At 42.8% G+C, this 23,664-nt stretch overlaps 1 protein-coding gene and 1 long non-coding RNA gene across 3 annotated transcripts in view; one reads left to right on the top strand and one right to left on the bottom strand.

The window, feature by feature from the left end:
- Mrps28 (mitochondrial ribosomal protein S28) overlaps positions 1–6,664 on the top strand; it is a 130,690-nt gene extending 124,026 nt beyond the window's left edge. The window contains exon 3 of the mRNA XM_050161729.1: positions 6,384–6,664. Coding sequence (XP_050017686.1) covers positions 6,384–6,552 — 169 coding nt within the window. The 3' untranslated portion in view covers positions 6,553–6,664. The remainder of the gene's footprint in view (positions 1–6,383) is intronic.
- LOC126513379 (uncharacterized) overlaps positions 1–23,664 on the bottom strand; it is a 1,096,546-nt gene that overhangs the window by 939,781 nt on the left and 133,101 nt on the right. The gene's annotated exons all lie outside the window — the stretch shown is intronic.

Here is a 23,664-nt window from a genome sequence, read left to right as displayed (position 1 = left end):
CATCTGGCTCCGGAGGACAGGGACTGGAGGCTTTATACCTGTGTTCTTACGCGCAGGTCAGAGTCATTGGATAAAGCACATACAGTCTGGGAAGGGTTTGCTGGCATATTCGTTTTAAATCTCATTATGTGGGACAACGTAAAGCCTAAATGAGACAACTAAGTAGTACAAGTGCTGTTCTAAAAGCATAGCATGGAAGGCTCACTACAAATTACATTGGAGTTCTCAGAAGTGCATTATTGGTTGACGTCTTTCTCTTTAATAAGGTATTCTAAAGTTTAAGCTCCCTGCCCTTTGTATGGCTTTGGACCTCTTCATGTCCTAGCTTCCCAAATGGACAGAGTGCATGGAGAGGGCTGCTGCACTCCCTCTGACAGAGAACTTTGTTGAAGGGATGCCTTTTAGCTTCACGCACCCTTACATGGTGCTCTCACCGCTGACAGCAGATACCTGTCACACACGAAGGGTCTTCGTGCTCACAGTAAAGTGATGTCTGCTGCCCTTGTTTTACCAGCCCTCTGGGTTTGTGGAGGGTGTACTGTCCTGCAGTTGGTTATCTATAACAAAGGTAATTCTAGCTTAGGGTTTCTCGGGGAATTGTCAAAAATCACCATGGAACTTTTTGAAAAGCACATTACCAAGTCCCACCTCAAATTCACCAGATCTCTCTCAGATGTTCTCTGAATTTGCATTTTCAACAAGCTTCCAAAACATTGGGGGGGGGGGTGAAAAGCACCATTCAAGAGATTGCAGGAGGTAGACGCATTTCTTCAGGCATTGTGAGGGCCACCTGACAAATTCAACCCCTGCTCTTTTGGGGAGGCTGTATTAACAGGGAAGATAATGTCTGTGTAGAAATAGCTGTAATACAGAGTGAAAATAAGGAGCTCCCTTCACTGTGAAACAGCTACTTCCAGAAAGTAGAAGTCAGAGATATTTTAGAGGCTTTTGTGTTTTGTTTAATGCATAGAATATATTATTATATGATTTTCTTTTAATGTTTATTTCATTAGAGCTCTCCGATATTATTTTCTGAGACAAGGTCTCATGTAGTCCAGGCTGGTCATAAACTTATGATCCACTGCCTCACCTGTCCAGTCCTAGAGTACAGGTGTGCACCACCACACCTGGCTGCTCGTCAGTCCTAGGATTACAGGTGTGTACCACCACACCTGGCTGCTTGTCAGTCCTAGGGTTACAGGTGTGTACCATCACACCTGGCACCACCTCTCTGGTCCTAGGATTACAGGTGTGCACCACCACACGTGGCTGCTCGTCAGATGGTTGTCATTCAGCATACAGAAAGGACTCTAAGTTTGCTTCTCTTTCCCTCACTGGTTCACAGGCATAATTTGTGGAATTTACATAATTTGTTAAGACAAAAGCAAAATTGTTCATAGTTTTAAAGCTTGCTGCATCTAAAACAGGAGGAAAGTCTTGCCTTCTATAAATTTTCAGTCCTCTTGGATCTTCTGTGTGAATCTTCTTCTGGGGATTGTCAACTTCAGTGGCATAGAATCACTTATATGGATGCAGGCCTCCTCTTGTTCAGCTGCCTTCTTGGTGTTGGTGTGGGCAGAGCTGTCTTCTCAGATAACTGTCACACACTCAGATTTTCCTGTTAAAAACAAAAGTCATACTTCCTACTACCTACCATCATGCTTAGTTTATGGCTCACTAGGAAGTAACACTCTTAAAAGTGTGTAAAGATAGATGAATGGAAAAGGAAAATACACACACCATCATCATCACCATCATCATCATCATTATCATCAATCCATTAATGTGTTAGGTAGTATGGGAAGCCAAGTCTAGAGAGATCAAGTAAGTGTACCAGTCCACACACTGCAAAATTCTAGAAAACTGAGATTCTAGATCATCACTGACCTGTTGGATTTTGTTATCAAGGGGTATGTGAATTTGCTGACCATGGTTAAAGTACTTTCTTTGAGACAGGCAATGAACTTGCTAAGGTTTGCACTGAACCACTGATCCCCACCCTCCACCTCCCAGGTGCTGGAAATATGCTGAGTTATCAGTACTGAGAACCAGAACTCGGGCTTTATGCATGCTAGGTGAGCACTCTACCAACCAAACAACATTTTCAGGCTCCAAGAGTTGAATACTTGCTGCACTGATTCTTCTGGAAGAATACAGAGATAATGTAACACTGGTCAGATAGCATGTCTCCTCACCCGGGCCTTTCCATAGAAGCCATCCAACCTGAGAAAGGGGGGCACTAACACATTTGCTGTGCTGGGTTTTGATTTTTGTTTGGTTGCTTAGTTTGGTTTTTTCTTTCTTTCTTTCTTTCTTTCTTTCTTTCTTTCTTTCTTTCTTTTTCCTTCCTTCCTTCCTTCCTTCCTTCCTTCCTTCCTTCCTTCCTTCCTTCCTTCCTTCCTTCCTTCCTTCCTTCCTTCCTTCCTTCCTTCCTTCCTTCTTGTTTGTGTTTGTTTGAGACAGTCTCACTATGTACGTTTGACTTACCGGGAACTCTCTGTGTATATCTGCTGGCCTGAACTAATAGAGATACACTTGCCTCTGCCTCCTGAGAGCCAGGATTAAAGATGTGGACTTTACTACACCTGGCTTGGTTTGGATTCTTGAGGCAGGTTCTCACTATGTAGACTTGACTGACCTGGAACTTGTTATGTAGACTAGACTGGCCTCAAACTCATAGAGATGCACCTTTCTCTACCTCCGGAATGCTGGGATTAAAGCCATGTGTCGCCATACGCAGCTGTGCCGATACATATTATACTCTATTGTATTAAATCATGCCATCCAGTTTCCGTCTTCAGCAAACCTTCGCAATACTGCGACCTCTGTGACATAGGCACGGAAACTGTGGGTCAGAGAAAGCATCCAAGCGCTTTCTCAGCAGAGCTCAGACCTGCACCCATGTTCATGAGGATTCTAGCAGTGAGTGGACTCTGTTCTGAGAGCGAAATGTGAAGGAGCCACATTAGGTCAATATAGGTTAGGAAAAAGGGCCAAGCAGTGCTAATGATCCCTAAGATGTAGAGTGAGCCCTGAGACCTGAGCTCCAGGAAGATCATGGCAGCCCTCATGTCTAGACAGGAATACACCTGAGGTGCTAAGCCAAGGAAATATATGTTAAAAACAAACAAACAAACAAAACCAAGTAACTGGTTGGATGTTATAGGAAAGAGGCAAAGAGGGGTCTGTATGAACAGAAGCTGATTGAACAATTCACTGATTGTGTCGGAACCGAGTCCAAGAGTGGAGTCATCCAGGGGGATTCTGAGTGCTTTTGAGAAAACCCCAAGAAACCAGTCTTGGAACCTCAGTTCCTTCAATCCCAGAGTTGTTCTTGGAGTGTGGTTTCATGCTCCTCCCAGGTGCAGCAGATAGGAGTGAGTTTGCTTCAGCTGTTGTTACTCATATGCCTTTATGGAAAAGCCTGTTTTGGCCACCTGTGGCTTGTCCTTGTGGTTGAACACCTTACTCTTGCGAGTCTTCTTAACTCTCAGTATAAATTTCCTGATGCTCTGAATAAAGTTGGCTATTGCGTGAGGCTTTAATCCGCCTCATTTTAAGGTCCAGCTCTTGCAGGTTCCCGCGGCCAATGAGAGCCTTAAACAAGAGTGCAGTGAGAACAGAGGGAGGCTCCAGAACACAGGCTGCAGCTCCTCCAGTCCACCACGCTGAGCTAACCTTCGATCCCAGTCCAGAACACAGTCTGTAGCTTCTCTAGTCCACTGCTTTGAGCTAACCTTCAATCCCAGTCCAGAACACAGGCTGCAGCTCCTCCAGTCCCCTGCTCTGAGCTAACTTTAAATCCCAGTGCCTGACTCTTATGTAGCTTCTGTTGTAACTGCTGTTTGCTAAAGAGTTAAAGTCTTGTTACCTAATTAATTTGTTTTAACAAAAACAGACTGTAATCATATGTCTCACATGGGGGGAGCACTAGAAAATATGACTGACTTCATTGTTTTTAAGTTTTATCAAAATCCATTGACTTCTGTTAACAGAAAAAATTAACTTCAGAAAAGCTGAACAGCCTAAGTGTTTACTTGGTAAGCCATTCATAACCCTTCAGAATGTAATCCAACCACGGGGAGAGTAGGTACATTGCTTACTTGGTGGCCATCCACAAACCTTTAGACACTGGGAAGAGTAATCATATGGTTTACCAAAGTTATTTCCCAGTGAATTTTCTGAAAACGCACTTTTAAATTCTCTGTTTATGGAAAATAAATTTAATTTGAAAATTGAATAATAAACGTGGTATGGCGATGGTAGTATTGACCACTTGGCTAGCATGCCTGAGGCTCTGGGTTTGATTCCCAGCACTCCATAAATAAGTAAATAAAGACTCATGGTGTTGAGGTATCTCATCCTTTAAAGAGTTACAGTTTCAAGAGCTGGAGAGATGGCTCAGCTTTTAAGAGTGTGTATTGCTCTTGCAGAGGACCTGCGTCTGACTCCCAGCATCCACACTGGGCAGCTCACAGCTACCTGTAAGTCCAGGGGATCTGGCGCCTCTGCTCTCTGAAGCACCAGCACACATGTCAGCATACCCACACATAGACATACACACACGCACAAATCAAAAATAATAAACATAAATAGTTTTTAAAATGTTTTTTGGAACCTAGTCTACTACCAATAGAAAAAGAAAAAGATATGATACCTGGTTTGACATTTTTTTTAGTTCACTAATGTTTTTAGTTGACAAAAATTAAATGGTTGTTTTTGGTCTTTTTTTTCCAATGTGATGTTTTATTCTTGCTAGTTGTTTATTTTTTGAGTGAAAGTCTCATCCTTGCTGTTTCTGTGAGTTCAGGTTTTTCTAGTTTGTGTGTAAACGAGATGATGCAATGCCTTCTTGTCTGACTTATGCCATGGCACATGACGACTTTCAGGTCTTCCAATGTTCTTATGCTTTGGTGCTGCTAGTCTGCCCCAGATGTCAAGAACTTTGCACGAGGAATTTCATCCATGTTGCTTCTGTAAATGTTTACTTTATTTGAGACATTTAATTTTAGGAGGAAAAATAGGTATCTCAGTTTTTCCTCCTTAATACTTTGGCTTTAAAATAAATGATAGTTTTAAGAAGTGGCTTGTTTGAATTTCAGAATTGAGTACATCTTTATTATAGCATAAACTATTTAAATAGTGGCGTGTGCTGATACACACCTGGAATCTCAGCACTTGGACGTGACGGCAAGAGCATCAGGACCAGGCTTGACTACGTTATTCCCTGTCTCAGAAAAGCAGTGAATGAGTACATAGAGAGCTGGGAAGATGGCTGAGTGTGCCAGCACTGACTGCAGTGGGACTGGCGGCAAACCGAGCCCTGAGACTCATTTGCCTGCCAGCAAGGGACCCTGTCTCAATAAGTAAGGTGGAGAATAACCGAGGAAAGGCACCTGACATTGACCTCTGACCTCTGTAGGATACGTATATGTGTATATCTGTACACATTCATATATATCATTAATCCCACAGGTTTCAAGAGAAATACCACTGACCCAAATTATGCCCAAATTAATTAAAGCAAATAATTAATTGAAATGAGCTTTCTTTTTAATTCATGTACACAGGCTGTCTCCCTCTGAAGGCCGGGTGTAAGAGATAGGCACTGGCCGTGGGTGAGATAAGGGTTTTTATAGCTCAGGAGAAGAGGTTTCCAAAGGGGGGATTTAGCAGGCAAACAGGTGGGGTTACAGAAGTAAGACAAGGTGATCATAGCAAGGAGGGCGCAACAACAGGTGGTCATTATGACCTATTAAAACACAGCGTGGTTGCTGTTTTCTGGATCAGGCAGTATAGAACCACTTGTAGTTGAGGGTATAACATGTTAAGGTGGGGCATAGCCCAGTCATCGAGAAATGGATTTAATCATAAACAGGAATGAATCTAGTTTATAGTTTGTATAAGATGGCTTTCAAGTCTAAGATGGAAGCAGCCAGGGTTATCAATATACCCACATGAACATGTCCTTATACTACATATTAATATATACACTAAATAAATAAGAAAAGTAAAATCTTTAAAGGCAGCTTTAAGTTGAAAATTCTGATACACCTGAACATCAAATAAAACTATTTTTTAGCCGGGCAGTGGTGGTGCATGCCTTTAATCCCAGCACTTGGGAGGCAGAGGCAGGCAGATCTCTGTGAGTTTGAGGCCAGCCTGGTCTACAAGAGCTAGTTCCAGGACAGGCTCCAAAGCTACAGAGAAACCATGTCTCCCAAAAACAAAACAAAACAAAAAACAAACCAACTATTTCTAACATACCAGTGTGAACTTTCGAGCCTTGAGTCAATCAAAATGAAAATTAGAATTTGTATTTCATTTTCAGCCTGTTCATGTGTGGCCTGCGGAATTAATGGGATATTTTTCTTATTTTTTAGGAAGTACCAGAGGGGCACCAGGGTCCGGCTGCGACTTCTGGATCTTGAGCTAACATCTAGGTTCCTGGGTGCAACCACAGATACAACTATACTGGAGGCCGATGCAGTTCTCTTAGGACTCCAAGAAAGCAGAGACTCAAAATCGAGAGAGGAACAACTCAACAAGTAAATGGACTGTGCTTGGTTCAGTCAGACAAGCTCTGTTTTGAGCCCAGACAGCTGTCAAGAATGCAGTTAGAACACTGTGGATAAGTGATTGAATAAAGTTGTAACAAATCAAACTCATGGCATCTCTTCTCTGTTAGTTATTTCTGGCCTCACCCCACTACCCATTTTTGTTGTTGTTGTTGGATTAGAGTAATGCAAGCAACCCTGAGATTGTCTAATTCAGTCAGTGTTTTGACTGCTATCTGGACAGATGGGGTAATTCTAGCCAACAGGGAACAAGTAACACAAAACGGCTGGCCTCGGTGTGGAAAGTGGACAGTAACTAAGAACAATGTGTTGTGTGTTAGTTGTTCATACTCAGGAGAAAAACAAAGCAAGGATGGACTACAGGGTTCCAAGTACAGATTGAACAGTCACTCAAAGGGACCTGTGGGGAAAAGGAAGGCAGGAGTCTCTGGGAGAGCATATTCCCACAGAGGTGGTGGCTGGTGTTAAAGCCCCTGAGACAGGCCTGGGCCTATCCAGTTCAGAACCAGGGAGGAGACATCATGGCGAGTGGAAGAAGAGGGGAGGTGGTTGCAGAGAAGCAAGGGGGAGCATATATCCTTCCTTCCGCATTTGCCTGGTTGATCAAGAGGGAGGCTTGCTGGAGGGTTCTTAAAAGAGCAGGAAGTACAATCTGCCTGTTCCTTTGGCTGGACCCCTTGAGTAGATTGTCTGAGTGGTCTAAAAATGAACCAGGCCTGCCAGAGTGAGACATGTCAGGAGACTAGCGATCATCCAGGTAAGAGAACTGGAAGAGTAGAAGGGACAGGCAGAGAGGAACATTGGGCATATTTTGCAGGCAGAGCCAACAGGGTTTCCTACACAGTGAATATGGGTTATGAGAAAAGGAGTGAGAGGTATCTTACATTTTGCAACTGAACCCTCCCTTAGCTGAGTTAGGGAGGAACAGATTTGAGAAGAATGAGTTCCAGAACTCAGTTTGGAACATGTTGAGATGTCGATTGCGTTGGGGTGGGTTACTCAGTCTAGGGGTTTGTAACCCACCCTGCAATCAGTTATTCCAGGGTCTCGGAGGGGCGCTACCTGGAAGGGAATGAGCTAAGACAGAAGAAGAAGGCCAAGCAGATTTGTCAAAGCCTCCGTTTATTAGGGACGGGTTACAGTTTATATATGGTAAGGAATGGGGGGCAGGGCAACTGGAATCTTGCCACAGCTATACAGTGAGACCTTGTCTCAAAAAATGATGGAGTATGTATATAGGGGCCAAGCTGATTGGTCTGACCTAAACAGTTTCACACAAGACATAAGTGTCATTTCATCAGGGGAGGAAGATGGATGGATTAATCTGGAACTAGCATGTTGGTCAGAATGTCTCTTGTGGTGCCTGCACCACCTGGAACCGCTATCAGGCAAGGGCCTGGGGATTAAAGAACATACAGAGACATAGGTCACTCTTGAAACAAGAATGCCAGTTTTATGTTCCCAGACAGCTTATATAGTGCTCTCCTTGACTAATGGCCGTACCCTAGCTCTGGGGATTTTCTACTGCAAGTCCACCAGAAACCACTTGCTTTCAAGAACTCATGAGGGTCTCGTGCTCAGAGCAGCTACAAGCACAGAAAAACAAGTTGTTTACTCCGGGAGTCAAAAGGTCATAGAAAGCTCAGGGTCTGAGGGTCCGCAGCTCCCAACAGTCTCTAACAAGGTGAAATTGGAATAGATTATCTACATGATGGCTGGCTTTGTGCAAGAAACAGCATAGCCTTTTCTTACCTAGTCCAAGAAATCACATAACTTCATACCTTCCAGGTGGCTGTAAAAAGTGGGAGTGCCATCTCACTGTGAAAGGGAGGTCACTGTACTTCACCTCCATCTCACTGTGAAAGGGAGGCCACTCTCACTGCAAAAGGGAGGCCACCGTACTTCACATCCATCTCACTGTGAAGGGAGGCCACCGTACTTCACATCCATCTCACTGCGAAAGGGAGGCCACTGTACTTCATATCCATCTCACTGTGAAAGGGAGGCCACTGTACTTCATATCCATCTCACTGCGAAAGGGAGGCCACCACACTTAAGATGAGAGACAGGGTCACTGTAAAGAGTGGACTCTACCTCTAGGTATAGACACGTCCTTATCTCCTCCCCTAAGGGTTAATCCAATAGGACAGGGTTAGGACATGACTAGGTGACCACCCCTCACTGGTTTCACCGTAAGATGATGTCCTGCTAGTGTAGTCCCTGTGCTGTGACCAGGTCAGATCACCTTCCTGAAACAACTTGTAAAGGTGAAACTATGTCTTTTTCTTTCCAGTGCTGGCCAGAGCTGAAGTATGCTTTCACTGAAGCTCTCCTCTACGCTGCCTGCCCCAGGTCGCTGACCCCACTTATCTTAAGTAGCAGCATGGCTTTTGTTCTCTGTTCTCTTCCTACCCTGAGAGACTTAGAGTTTGCCTGCCCTGGGATTTTCCTTTCAGACTCTAATAACTTGTCCTCAAGCTTCCATTTCAGATCATTCTCTTCTTAAATGCTTCTATCAGTGAGACTAAGAGCACCAAACAGGGACCCTAGTTTCCCAGGCATCATTGATGGCTGTGCTGGAACTCCTCAAGATTGCTCGGGACTCTTCTTCCCTGCTTTTTAATTCTGTAGTTGGCAGAACAAACACACCATTCCTGCATGCCTAGATGGCATTATGTCATCTTTAGAAATAGTCCACCACTAAGATCAGAACCCTTTAAACACTCTTCTAAACTCTCAAATACATTTCAGGTCTCCCACTCCTGTCCTTCCTGCTCCCTTAATTAAATTCTTTCAACACTCTTTGAAATTCCAACCTGTTGACTGTAGTAAGAGCTGTGGGCCTCTTCCCACAGCCCGGCTCCTGGCTAGCTTATGCCCTGAAATAACAACACACAAATTGTATTCATATAAACACTGCTTGGCCCACTAGCTCTAGCCTCTTACGGGCTAATTCTCATATTTTGACTAACCCATTTTTAGTAATCTGTGTAGCACCAGTCTTACCAGGAAAGATTCAGCATGTCTGACCTGGCGGCTTGCTTCATCGCGTCTGCCTCAGAGAACAGAGCTATTGAGTCTGAGCTCACTTTCTCTTCCTCCCAGCATTCTGTTCTGTTTACTCCACCTACCTAATTTTCTGTCCTATCAGGGCCAAGGCAGTTTCTTTATTTAACCAGTGACCTTCGTCCATCAGTTGACTCTTCTTTTTCCCCTCATCAGCCCATTCATGTTCCAGTACTCTCAGTCTCCAGCTTAAGTCAGGCTATGTTGTTATCGGAGGAGGCTGCTTGTTCATTTCCCAGCAGCCCAGACTCCCGAAATAACCACACAGGAACCATAGCTAACTGGTCAGCCAGGATGAAACAAAGGACCCTCTTTCCCTACAACATACAGGCTCATTTCAAAGAAATGAAATTTCAGTACAGGGAATTTCAAAGACAGTTCCACCTATATTGACAGTTTGTCAGTCAATTTCCTCTGTGTCCTGCAGAATGTCTGGCAGACTCTTTAGTGAAGCAGGAACCCTGAAGAATCATTCACCTTTATGCAAGTTCAGCTGTCATTTCTCTATGGTCCTGCATGTCTAGTTCACACAGTTTACCATCAAGCAGTCCAGGCAAGAGCATTTTCTTGTTCAAATGGCTAACCAACACCATAAGGAGCCACTTCAATGCCCATCTTCCTCTTGAATTAGTTAGTGTTGCCAGGAGCAGGTGTGTCTCATTGTCATGAAAAGTCCCAAGTTCTTAAATATCTTAAATGCCATATTCTAAAGGTCTTTGAAAGATTTGAAGAATCCCTATCCATCTGAAATATATCTTTGTACATCTAGAAAGGCTAACTAATATGACTACAAGCTTAACTACAATAGATGACTTTCTATTAACCTATATTTCTTAATTATACATTACATTTTTAAATGAGCTGCATAGACACAATACCTTAATCAAAGCAGAAATATACATGTAACAAAATTGACCTTAAATTTGTATCAGTAAACCAAGATCTATACCAGTGCAAATATCTATAGCATACCCCCTTAAACAAATATTTATAGACAATATTTGGGAATATGAGTGTAGTTCTATCCAAACTGCTTCCTGCTTTTTGTTGGGCAAAGTAATTTTTGGGGGGTGTTCATGGTGACCTTTAGGGGGTCTTGGCCCATCAAACCGCATTAGCCTGGAAGGATTCCACAGGTTTTCATCCTTTGTGGAAACAAAAGAACCTCTTTTGCAAAGCAGCAAATCCTTAGACCAATATTTTGAAGTTAAGACACCTTTAAGATATATATGTTGGTTTAGCTTAGCATTCTGTACAATGAAATGTCTCTCTGTACTTAACTCCTTCATAATAAAAAAAATTCAAAGAAAACAGTAATATACATAATCCAGATACTCTGTGTATATTCCATATTTACATGGCTTATTTTTCTTTATTTATTTACTTTTCTACAAATTTAATATTTATTTTATTATCTTTACTTCTTTAATCTATGACTGTCTCTGCTCATTTACTACACTTACTATCTCTTTAGTCTTTTTCTTCTCTTTCCCAAGCCTACATACATGTTTTTAAAACACACTATGTCTTGTTTAGAGATCTTTTATGTCTGAATCTGTCCTATTGTGTGTCTGAAATCCTTTTTTTGACCAGGACTGCTTCTTAAAAACCTAAGTGGTAGCATTGCTAGGGCAAACATGGCCCTGCCTGCTAATTTAGGACCAAGGCTGCTTTGCCTTTTGGTTCCACCCAGTCCAGCATGGCGGGGCAGAGGTCTGTTTAGTGCAAGCCATGCCCACAGTCCCATTTTCAGGCACAGAGGAGGTCTATGTTGCCATTAAGCAAATTGTAGCACTCTGCTCCTAAACCTCATTTAAATGCTCAGCTTCCTGAAAGAGCCAGCGTTAGCCCTGGCAACCTCTGAATCAGGAAGACTTCTCTTAAAGGAGCTGCAGCACGCCACCAGCAAGCAGAGCCCATCCAAAAAAAACATAGACGAGCCTAAACTTTGTTTTTTAGTGTCTAGAATTCCTTTCCAAGCCCTCTCAGGTTTTATGTGGATTTAGCTAGCACACGTTGGAGTGCCAATTTGTTGTGGGAGGAGGCTGCTTGTTCATTTCCCAGCCACCTAGACTTCCAAAATAACCACACAGAAACCATATTATTTGCAATACTGTTTGGCCAATAGCTTAAGCATGTTCCTGGCTAACTCATATCTTAAATTAACCCATCTCCATTAATCTGTGTATCACCAGGAGGCTTTGGTTTACTGGGTAAAGTTCTGGCATCTGTCTCCAATAGGGCTACATGGCTTTTCACTACCAAAGCAGTGTTTCTCAACCTCATCTTCAGGTTGTGGTGATCCCCCACGATAAAATTCTTTCATTGCCACTTCATAAAGTCTATAGAGAGGGTCCCAGGACAGCCAAATCTACACAAATCTATCTCAAAACCACTCCCCCCCCCCCAAAAAAAAAGAAAGGAAATAAAAATTTAGCACAAAAAAGAATAGTAGGACTGTTTTTTTGTAGTTGATTAGAAACGAGAAAGGAGCCCACTGAGGTTTTGAGGACCTGGGTTAATAACAAGACAGAGAAAGGCCTCAAAGATCCCAATTTTCATGCTAGGCAGAGGCACCCACGGAGCTGATAAGAAGGATTCCCCCAGTGTTTGCCTGGTGGAATTGTACTATTGCTGTGAGCCACTGTCTATGTTACCCTTTTCAGATGGCAGCATTTCTTCTCATTATCTTGTGCCTCTTCTATAGACGTACTATCTGGTGTTAATTATCAACCCTCAGTTATACATCTTTAAAGCTTAGCAGTCTGAAAACATATCCTGATTAAATATCTCTCACAAAGTTTCATATATTTCCACCCACGCCTGTGTCTTGCCTGGAGAGTTCACTAGGGAAAGTCCTCCCGAGCCCCACTCCCCCAAGGACTTTAGAATGAGAGCTTCAGTTCCACCATGGCTCTTCCTGGAAGGTTACCTTCTGTTCTTTTCCCATAAAGTCCATCAACTGGCACAGTCATCAGACTCGGGAAAGAAAGGAAAGGATGGAGAGAGACACCTCACCACTGACAGGGTCTTCCTCTGACTTGTACTCTGCTGGATGACAACGAATTATTCTGGGAACAAGGACTGCACAAGCCACACCCAGGACGTGAGAACTGGGGACCATCATAGAAGCGGTCTATGCCAGGCGGTTAATTTCCTGTTCTGTTCATGAGAGTTTAAATCTGGGCCTGATGTCCATCACAAGAACCAGCTTTTAGGGGGTACCATGACTAGATGAGGCTCAGGGGGAGAGGCTGCAGAATGGGGCCAAATGAGAAGAGCTGTTAACAAGAGGACACCGCGGTGATTGGACCGTCCGTCCCGATGATCCATTCCCCTGTAGTCTCACTGAAGTGGCATCCGTACTGTAGTCCCACGGTAGGAAAGGTGAAGCATCTTCACTGTGTGCAGCTTGTTTCTGTAGTAGATATAAGCTAACGATACAAATGGGGGTAGGAAAGAAGATGGGCCTGGGAATAGCAGATCCAGATTTGAGCATTGAAGGAAATCAGGGAGTTTGAAGTACATCGCATAACTTTGGAGCCCACATTAATGGAGCACTGTGAAACTTTGAAACCACAGGCTGGCTAGGCTATTGGGTTGACCCAGTATTGCATTTCTTATATTCATATCATTTGGGCTTTCTTAAAATAAATATACAATTTAGTATAAGTCTCCAAGGGAAATGTGTAGTTTATTTGGGAAGACTGTAACTCCCTCCCCCCATGTTTCTTTTAAACTAATTACAAAGGACTTAGAGATGCTCTGACCCCAAGGAGATGGGATAAAGAAAACTACAAAAGAATGTGCCTCGCCGGATGCTGAGAGCCTGCGCTCTCTGCCTATGGGAGACAGAAGTGGAATTTTGAAGGTCACATGTTAGTTTTCAGCTGAAACATTTGTGTGTACCCCAAAATCATCCTGGAACAGACGAAATATTCAGAAACCAAAAATGGCTCAGATTATTACCATGTAATTCACAAAATTGCCTGCTTAAGAATTAAGAAAACACAAGCCTACTGTTTTACCATGCTCTATAAGTCTCAAATCATTATGGTTAGAGAAAATGCACATGGACTATGATAGCAATAATTAGGTCACATGAATGAATGAAAGAAAGCAGGATATGTGTTTTTCCCAGACAACACTTTAGGGCAGAATCTTTCATTTTAAATGCAGCAAATACCACAGAAGCCAGATAAAGATGATGACCCAGCTCCCAAAACCATACCAAAAGGAGTGGGGCCAGCACAGGATTATGGGAAAATGCTACAAGCCCCGCTGGTTGGAAATAATGGTGTGTCTGAGTCTTAGCAGTGCCAGACTCGGGTGTATGTCAGATGCTGCTATTCCAGCGGATTTCCAAAAGAGGACTAGAAAATGGATGCCGGACTGGTAATCCCATGCCTGTCATTGTGTTCAAAGATGGATGTTTATGCTCCATTAGCCATTTCAGTCTTCGTGAGGACCTCTGTTTCCCAGTCACCCTCTGGTGCAGGTGTTACCAAAATTTACAATAGATTAATGGACCAGAAAAAGTCCTAAACAGCATCCAAGGGGATATTATCATCAGCCTCCACGTAATCTGATTTAGGTGTCACTTGATATGTGTGGGCAAGAACCAGAAAAACCAGAAAAGACACTATTTCATAAAAAGCAAACAGGAATGTGACTGGAAAGATAGACCTCTGGGTCCACAGCGTTAAAACCTTCCTTGTGTGAGGTGAGTTAACTCGAACATCGCTAACTTGGAATTGTTCTCTAAACCTGCAGAGGGACCGGAAGTTATTGGTCAAGTGTGTAAACCAGGTGGGCTGCGTGGCTTCTTAGGACGCTGCGCAAAGCGCAGGGTTTCCCGGGTCCGTACAGGGAAAGCCGGCTCACCTGCAGTTCAGCTCATCTCTGCAGGGTACTAGGTGCTTCCAAAGTCTTCCTTTCCCAGGCTCCAGGGCACAGGCCAGCTGCCACTTTTAGCATGCCCTCCAAACAAAACCCATAAAATATCTGAGAGCCCCAGGCCTGGTCGTGGCAGTGTGGCCCTTTCCTCGGGCCTAAAAGTGACATGCCTACGGGACAAACTGCTGTGACCTTCCTTTTGACTGAAGAAAAGCACCGGAGTCATTTCCTCACATTCTCTCAACTTCCTGACAGGGTACTGCCTTCCACCACAGAATCTGGGGCAGCAGCTAGTCCTCCCGCTGTTTCTGTTGCTGTGCCTTCTTCCCGGCCATCTTCACCGCATCCGCGTGAACGCTGCACGGAATGCCTTCCCCGGAGCGGGTTAGCATGGATGTAAAACAGCTCTGGGGATAGCTGGCGAAAATAGTCCTGACTAACCATCTTATTATGGTATCTTAACATTTAAGAAAAAATTTAGAAGAATATTTTATTGACCAAAAACAGTCCAAGCCTCTGATTAGTTAGAGATCTTACAGTGTCCAGGGAATATGTAAAATGTGCACTCAACCGAATCTTGCCTATAAAACTCTAAAATGCATTCTCAGTCTCTTGGCCCCAAAACATTTCCTGCTTTTTAAAGTCGTGAATACTAAACAGGATTTAAAGTCTTCCTTGATGACTCAGGGCCACCATTATGGAAAACAACTTCATAACGACGCGATTTCCCGGGGATTATTAGGGTAGGAGAGCTGCTGGCGGCTGTCTAATGCCCAGACCACTGGAGTCTCTGAAGCTCTGACTGGTTACCTCCAGCCTCCCTCGCCATTAGCTCCTTCCCTCACAGTGAGGTCAGTCAGCCTGTCTGCTGCTTCTGGGAGGCTCCATGCGGGTCTACCTGAGGAGCTTTTTAGCCTGTTTACTAACCATTTTAACAGCCCTTCCGTTCTCCTGTTCCCTTTTCTCTGATACTGATCTTCACTTTTCTTTATACCGGGGTGTGTGTGTGTGTGTGTGTTGGCTTCTAATTGATAGGTTTGTTTCCTAGTAGTTTGGAAGAGGGCTGAGGTCAGTTTTGTAGACCTCTAGAGTTGTGCTGAACTTTGGTATCTATTTTCTCTCTCAAAGCCCTTTATCCCTTATTTCCACAACCATTTCATATGTTGAACATTTTAAATTTATTTTCACTGATAGGCCAGTTTTAGAAATCCGGTATTAGAAAGGCTTTAGGAAAGGAAAACTACTAAGAAATTAACTTGAAAGCTTTTTGTTGTTTTTTTAATCAACATTTAGACAGGCATGGTGGTCATGACTGTAACTCCAGTTGTCAGGGAACCGAGGCAAGATGATCATAAACAGGAGGCCCCGGCTCCTGAGTAAGACTGTCTCAGAAACAGTCAACTGGGAAAGGATTTTTGCTGTCATCCCAGATTTTGCCTATCTAGATAACACAGAGATGGTAGCTCGGTGGGTAGATGGCTTCTGTTTGAAGCCAGCCAGCACTTCACAGACACAGCTCCTAAGAAAATGCTCTTTTCTTCTTTTTAGCACTGCTTCATGCTGTCCTCATGCACATATATGACGTATAATATAATGTATAATATAAAGAGTTTCATGATGTTCTCATACGTGTATATGCTGTATAATATAATGTATAATATAAAGAGTTTCATGATGTTCTCGTATGTGTATATGCTGTGTAATATAATGTATAATATAAAGAGTTTCATGATGTTCTCGTATGTGTATATGCTGTATAATATAATGTATAATATAAAGAGTTTCATGATGTTCTCGTACTGTATATGCTGTGTAATATAATGTATAATGAAAGAGTTTCATGATGTTCTCATGCATATATATGATGTATAATATAATATATAATGTATACTATAAAGAGTTTCGTGATGTTCTCGTATGTGTATATGATTGCATAATATAGTAATGTAATAGTTTTACGCTGTCATCATTCATGTATATGATGTATAGTATAATGTATACTATAAAGAGTTTCATGCTTTCTCATACATGTGTATGATGTATAGTATAATGTATACTATAAAGAGTTTCATGCTTTCTCATACATGTGTATGATGTATAATATAATGTATACTATAAAGAGTTTCATGCTTTCTCATACATGTGTATGATGTATAATATAATGTATACTATAAAGAGTTTCGTGCTTTCTCATACATGTGTATGATGTATAATATAATGTATACTATAAAGAGTTTCATGCTTTCTCATACATGTGTATGATGCATTCTGATTGTGTTCACTCAGCGCTACCCTCTTTCCACCCTTCCACTCCTGCTGCTCCCCTTCCTCTTACCAATCTTTCTTTTCCTTTCATGTGTGTGTGTGCATGCGTGCAAGCATGTGTGCGTGTGTGTGTGTTCCAGTTCATTATGTTATTATGTTCATTATGGTTACAGGAGCATGGGAAATTATTATTAGTGGCCACCTCACTGAAGAAGAGGTCCCTCTGCCCAGCAATTATTAACTACCTAGCTCTGTGGGAAAGGCGGGACCTGTGCGCCCCTTTCCTAGCTCATGAAAGAGTAGTGACGGCCTAGTCTTGTGCAGATACTCACAGCTGCTGTGGGTCCCTTTAGAGCATTAGCCATACAATGCCTGGAAGTAAATTTTGTCAATGAATTGTAACTCTGTCATAGGGTAAATGGCTCAGTAAATAGGGTGCCTGCCACACATGCCTGAATTCAAATTCCCAGAACTCACATAATTCCTGTGATTCTGTCTTAAGATGGGAGGGATGGGAGGTGGAAACAGGAAAATCCACAGACGGTTACAGGCCGGCAAGCCTGAGATGTGCATAGGGAACAACCAAAGTAACCCTGCCTCACACAGGGTGCAAGGAGCACAGGAACTGGAGTTCAGTGGGTATGGTGTTGGCCTAGTACACCAAAGGACCTGAGTTCGAATCCCTGGAACCTCCTAAGCTGGGATGTTGGCAATGTGGAAGGTGAAAGCTCGACACTCAAGGCTTTCCTCAGACGCACACGGACACGCCAGGGTCAAGGGCACACCCTCACTCATGTACACAGACATGTGCATGCATATATGTAGCACACACATGAAGACTGGGTTTAGCCACTTTCATGCCTTCTTTCGGGCCAGCACTATGTGGAAAATATAAAGGAAGCTCGACAGTGTTGGTGCAGTGTATTTAGCTCGGTGGCCACAGGCTGGAAGAGTCTCTGGTAAAGTGTGCACCTTCTGACGCCCACAGTAGGTGGTGAACATTGTTACCGATGGAGTCAAAATAATCGAATGGCCTTGCTCTTGACCTTCTTATTTAAAACTCTCCTCCAGTGCAGCCCCTTGTCTCTCCACCACCACGTGCTTTCTAGAAAATGGTCATATTTGCTCTTAGAGGTTTTGGGCAGGAATAAAAAGGTTAGGGTATGTGAATAGATTTCTTGTACTGGGGTTTCAAGTATTCATCTGACTCTGGCTTATATCTCCTGGTGATGTTCTAGCAAAAAACTGGCTGCTGGGCCTCTCTTCTTGTCTAGCATTTTGCTGGCCTAAGGTCGGGGACAAAGGGAAGGGACCTTGTGTGATGTAAAAGACAACCCATTGTTTTGTGTTTGTCAAGAGGATTCCTGTTCGCCCTATTCAGGGCGCCAGAGTCTGGGGCGGGGTCGGAGTTCGCGTAAGAGAAAAGGGACAGACAGAACATGCGTTTTCATCACCCCTGGGTGCGGAGATTGGGGGGCCCATTGCTTCTACTCAGGACTTTTCCATCCGTCATTCCTAGATATTATTTGCCTGAGTGCTGACAGGTGGCTTTTCTTCACGGGCATTGAAAAGATGCTAATGGTGAAGCCGAGCATTTGGCCCCTGTTGAGTCCCATAATCTGCTGTGTCCTCACAGAAAGACAATCTCTACTCTGGTGTGAGAGCTACTCCTGAGCACCATTGTCACACAATCCTGGCTTGTCAACCTTTCCTCTGTGTGCAGAACACAGTGCCATTTTCACTAGTTTCCTGTGGGTTTCTCCTATCTAGTCCCCGCAGATTATACTGCATCCCAGAGGGAAATACTTTACCTGTTGTGAGAAATACAAGCAAAGGAACCAGCTAGACTCAACCTTCTAACAGGAGCAGCCCTCTTGAAAGAATGCCTTCATGAGGAAGCCCAAGGGGTGGTCATTCATTTGCCTTTGCCTGTTAGGACTTCAGAATAGACCCATGTCAAACTGCAGTTAAAACATCAGTGACAATTAAAAAGTATTGAAGTGGTCAGCATTGTATCGACACTGATATGAGCTGTATACTGGATCCTCCTCCTCCTTCTGTTCAAGGAACAGTTCACGTCCAGCTAATGAGAGATTTCATAGGCTTGTCAGGCCTTCCAAGTGATTTTAAATACAAGTTCACAAATTCTTGAGAAGAGTTCTGGTATTTGGGCTCCTACACAGTTCCTAAGGGAATAGTGCTACAGTACTCTGCTTCTAGCAGAGGCAGCCTCCCTGTCTGGAAGGAAGCCTCACTTAAATACTAATGGATATGATGACTTAGGTAAATTAATTCTGTGACCCTGATAATTCCTAGCCAGCTCCGTATGAAACCTGTTTAAACAACACAGAAGTATCGGTTCTTTTTTTTGTTTTGGTTTTTTTTTTCTTTTCTTTTTTTTTTTTTTTTGAGACAGGGGCCTCGAACTCACAAAGACACAAAGACCCACCTGCCTCTGCCTCTGCCTCCACTGCCCAGCCAGAATTATCCTTTCTTAATGGTACCTTTCTCAGAATACTGCAGTGCGTTTAAGGCTAGATTAAAAATGGACTCTTTTCTTCTCCTAAAGTAAGTGTCTGCCAACCGATGAGTACGAGATCACTTCCTACGTATAACCCCAGCAGCACAGACATTAAAGGCAACATTGAATAAATGGGACCTCCTGGAACTGAGAAGCTTCTGCAAAGCAAAGGACACTGTCACTAAGACAAAAAGGCAACCCACTGACTGGGAGAAGATCTTCACCACCCCCGCAACAGACAAAGGTCTGATCTCCAAAATATATAAAGAACTCAAGAAACTAGACGTTAAAATGCTAATTAATCCAATTAAAAAATGGGGCACTGACCTGAACAGAGAATTCTCAACAGATGAAATTCAAATGGCTAAAAGACACTTAAGGATATGCTCAACCTCCTTAGCGATCAGGGAAATGCAAATCAAAACAACTTTGAGATATCATCTTACACCTGTCAGAATGGCTAAAATCAAAAACACCAATGATAGCCTTTGCTGGAGAGGTTGTGGAGAAAGGGGTACCCTCATCCATTGCTGGTGGGAATGCAAACTTGTGCAACCACTTTGGAAAGCAGTGTGGCGGTTTCTCAGGAAATTTGGGATCAACCTACCCCTGGACCCAGCAATGCCACTCTTGGGAATATACCCAAGAGAGGCCCGATCATATGACAGGGGCATTTGTTCAACTATGTTCATAGCAGCATTATTTGTAATAGCCAGAACCTGGAAACAACCTAGATGTCCTTCAATGGAAGAATGGATGAAGAAAGTGTGGAATATATACACATTAGAATACTACTCAGCGGTAAAAAACAATGACTTCTCGAATTTTGCATGCAAATGGATGGAAATAGAACACACTATCCTGAGTGAGATAACCCAGACCCAAAAAGATGAACTTGGGATGTACTCACTCATAATTGGTTTCTAGAGATAAATAAAGAACCTTCATCTGGAGATGGATGGAGATAGAGACAGAGACCCACACTGGAGCACTGGACTGAGCTCCCAATGTCCCAAGGAGGAGCAGAAGGAGGGAAAATATGAGCAAAGAAGTCAGGACCATGAGGGGTGCACCCACCCACGGAGACAGTGGGGCTGATCTATTGTGAGCTCACCAAGGCCAGCTGGACTACGACTGAAAAAGCATGGGATAAAACCGGACTCTCTGAATATGGCGGACAATGAGGGCTGCTGAGAAGCCAAGGACAATGCCACTGGGTTTTGATCCTACTTCATGTTCTGGCTTTGTGGGAGCCTAGCCAGTTTGGATGTCCACCTTCCTAGACCAGGATGGAGCGGGGAGGACTTTGGACTTTCCACAGGGCAGGGAACCCTGACTGCCCCTCAGACTGGGGGGGGAGGGGGGGGGGGGGGGGGGGGGGGGGGAAAAGGGAGACTGGGAGGGAAATGGGAGGCGGGGAGGAGGCGGAAATCTTTTTTTTTTCAATAAAAAAATTATAAAAAAAAAAAAAGGACTCTTTTCTTCTCCTAAAGTAAGTGTCTGCCAACCGATGAGTAAGGTATCCAGGGGACGATTTTATCCCTCATATAAGGTTGCTCCAAATTGCTTTTATTTAGTAATTTAAAATAATATTTAGGATTTATATCTCAATTCTAATAGATAATGAAGCAGTTTATAAATTTACCTAGATTCAAGTCTCCTGAGTTAGAATTTGGCTTAATTCACTAGAAACCCTTCTCTGGGGCTTCCTTTGAGAGTCAGATCTGGATATATAAACACCCAAACATTCCTGAACCCTCTTCTCTAGGTTGCCTGTGATCACTGGGCTCTCTCAGCCCCACCGTCCACAGCCCAGTGTGTAGCCTCTGCCTGGAAATGCAGCCTCACTACCCTCTTGTCTCCCTTTTCATCCTATCCCACTTCCTGCCTTTTTGTCTCCGAAAATTTGCACCATGGAGATGTCTGATTCAAGGAGTTGCTGAGACCATACCTACCACTCAGCGCTCCCTGCCTAGGCAGGCAACAGGATCAGTCTACTAGGCATGCACAAGCAGAGGAGCATGGCAGATTCCTGCCACCATACACAGAGATATTTCCAGGCCATGCAGTGTGCTGCACGGCACATTTAGCTATTACTCAGATAAAAGGGTTTATGTGCTGCGCGCTCATTCTCAAGAGTTAAAGAGTAAAGAGCTCAGTGTGGCTTCTACCAGACCTGAAAATAATGGTACCTCCACCATTTTGAAAGTGGAGAGAGGCAGAGCCAGCATCCAGAGCAGCTGCAACCAAGCTGCTTACCATTTTAAAAGCTCTTCAAGACAGTAAAGAATTACAGATAATGCAATAAGGACAGATTCAGACATAAAAGAACTCTAAATAGGTCACAGTGTTGAATAAATGTACATAGGCTTGGGAGAGAGAAGGAAAAGAGTTTAGAGAGTTGGAAAAGAAGTAAGTCATTAAAAAAAGACTTTAAAGAGACAGTGTACAGACAGTCATAGATTAAAAGGAATAGAGAAAAATAAGCCATGTAAAGATGGAATATACACAGAGAGTCTGGATTATATATATTATTGTGTTTTCTTTGAAATTTTTTTTTTTACTTTGAAGGAGCTAAGTATAGAGAGACATTTTATTGTATGGGCTGCTAAGATAAACCAGCGTATGTTGTAAGGAGAGAGCCCCTTGTTTGTCCCAGCTGCCTGGCTAGCTTACACCCAAAATAACCACACAGAACCTGTATTCATTAAAACACTGCTTGGCCCATTAGCTCTAGTTTCTTATTGGCTAATTCTTACATCTTAATTTAACCCATTTCTATTAATCTGTGTATCGCCATGTTGCTGTGGCTTACCAGCAAGATTCTAACTGGCGTCTGTCTCAGGCGAAGGATCCATGGCTTCTTTCTCTGCTTTCTCCCAGAATTCAGTTCTATCTTCCCTGCCTACCTAAGTTCTGTCCTATCAACTATGCCAGTGCAGTTTCTTTATTAATCAATGAAAGCAACACAAAGACAGAAGGACCTCCTACACCAAGCATGTATATTATAAAGGTATCATGACTTCCAAATTTGGGTCTCAGTATATGTTGCTTTGGAAAAGAGGTTCTTCTCTTGTTTCTATAGAAGATGAGAACCAGTGTATTGCTTCCAGACCAATGTGGTTTTATGGAACAAGATCCCCTGAAAGGTTGCTGTGAACACCCCCACAAAGAAAATATTTCACCCCACTGCTGACTGAGATGAACCTAGCACACAGGATACACCATGAAAGACCTGATTAACAGTGCCCAAACAGCAGGAAGTAGTATGGACAGAACTATGCTCATATTTGCAAATATTGTTTATAATTGTTTGTTTACATTTAAAGGGGGATATGGTTTAGAGATTTGCATTGGTATGGATCTTGATTTATTGGTACAAATTTAAGGTCAATTTTGTTATATGTATATGCATTTCTGCTCTTGATTAAGGTATTGTGATTGTGTAGTTCATTTAAAAATGTAACATATAATTAAGAAGTATAGGTTAATAGATAGTCACCTATAATAGTCAAGCTTGTAGTTATGTTAGTTAGGTTTTCTAGATATATATATATAGAGATATAGTTTGTTTACATATTCTTCAAATCTCTCAGAGACATTTAGAATATGGCATTTAAATGTTTTCAGAAATTAGGATTTTTCATGACAGTGAGACACATCTGCTTTTGGCAACACCAAGCTACTTTAAGAGGAAGATGGGCATTGAAGAGACTCTTTATGGTGTTGGTTAGCCATTTGGGCAAGAAACTGCTCTTGCCTGGACTGCTCAACTGGACATGCAGAACCCGCAGAGAAATGACTCCTGAACTTATCTAAAGGTGAGGTTATCCTTCAGAGTTCCTGATTCATGAAAGAGTCTGCTAGATATTCTTCAGGACACAAAAGAAGTGGCTGATAAACTGCCAATATAGGCAAAACTGTCTTTGAAATTTTCTACTTCATGAAGGAGTCTGCTGGATACTATGGGCCACTAGGCTGAAGATGGGTACCCCAATGGTATAGAGGAACTTTGGGTGACTGTCTAGGCAGCAAGATGTCTCTGTCATTTCTGGAGTTTTGGAAGTTGCTTACAACATACTTCCTGTTTACTTAGGTAATATTATATCTTTCTGGAGTCTTTGATGGAGTTGAAGAATAGATAGATAGTTACAGTTATAGTTTTCCTTAGATATGTTAAAAGATAAAGTAGATATGAATATTATAACTGTAATTATTGCTTGATAGCTATTTTGCTATATATAATTTTACTATGTTAATGTCACAACCTTCCTTTTTTTTAAACAGAAAAGGGAAGTTGATGTGGGAGTCTCCTCTGTTTGCTGTGATTACCATTAA

This window comes from Alexandromys fortis, unplaced genomic scaffold, assembly GCF_014885135.2.
Source record: "Alexandromys fortis isolate MF-2015 unplaced genomic scaffold, M_Fortis_MF-2015_v1.1 scaffold_74, whole genome shotgun sequence".
NCBI lineage: Eukaryota > Metazoa > Chordata > Mammalia > Rodentia > Cricetidae > Alexandromys > Alexandromys fortis.
Note: the sequence above shows the minus strand (reverse complement) of the source record. Positions and strands in the feature narration are given on the sequence as shown.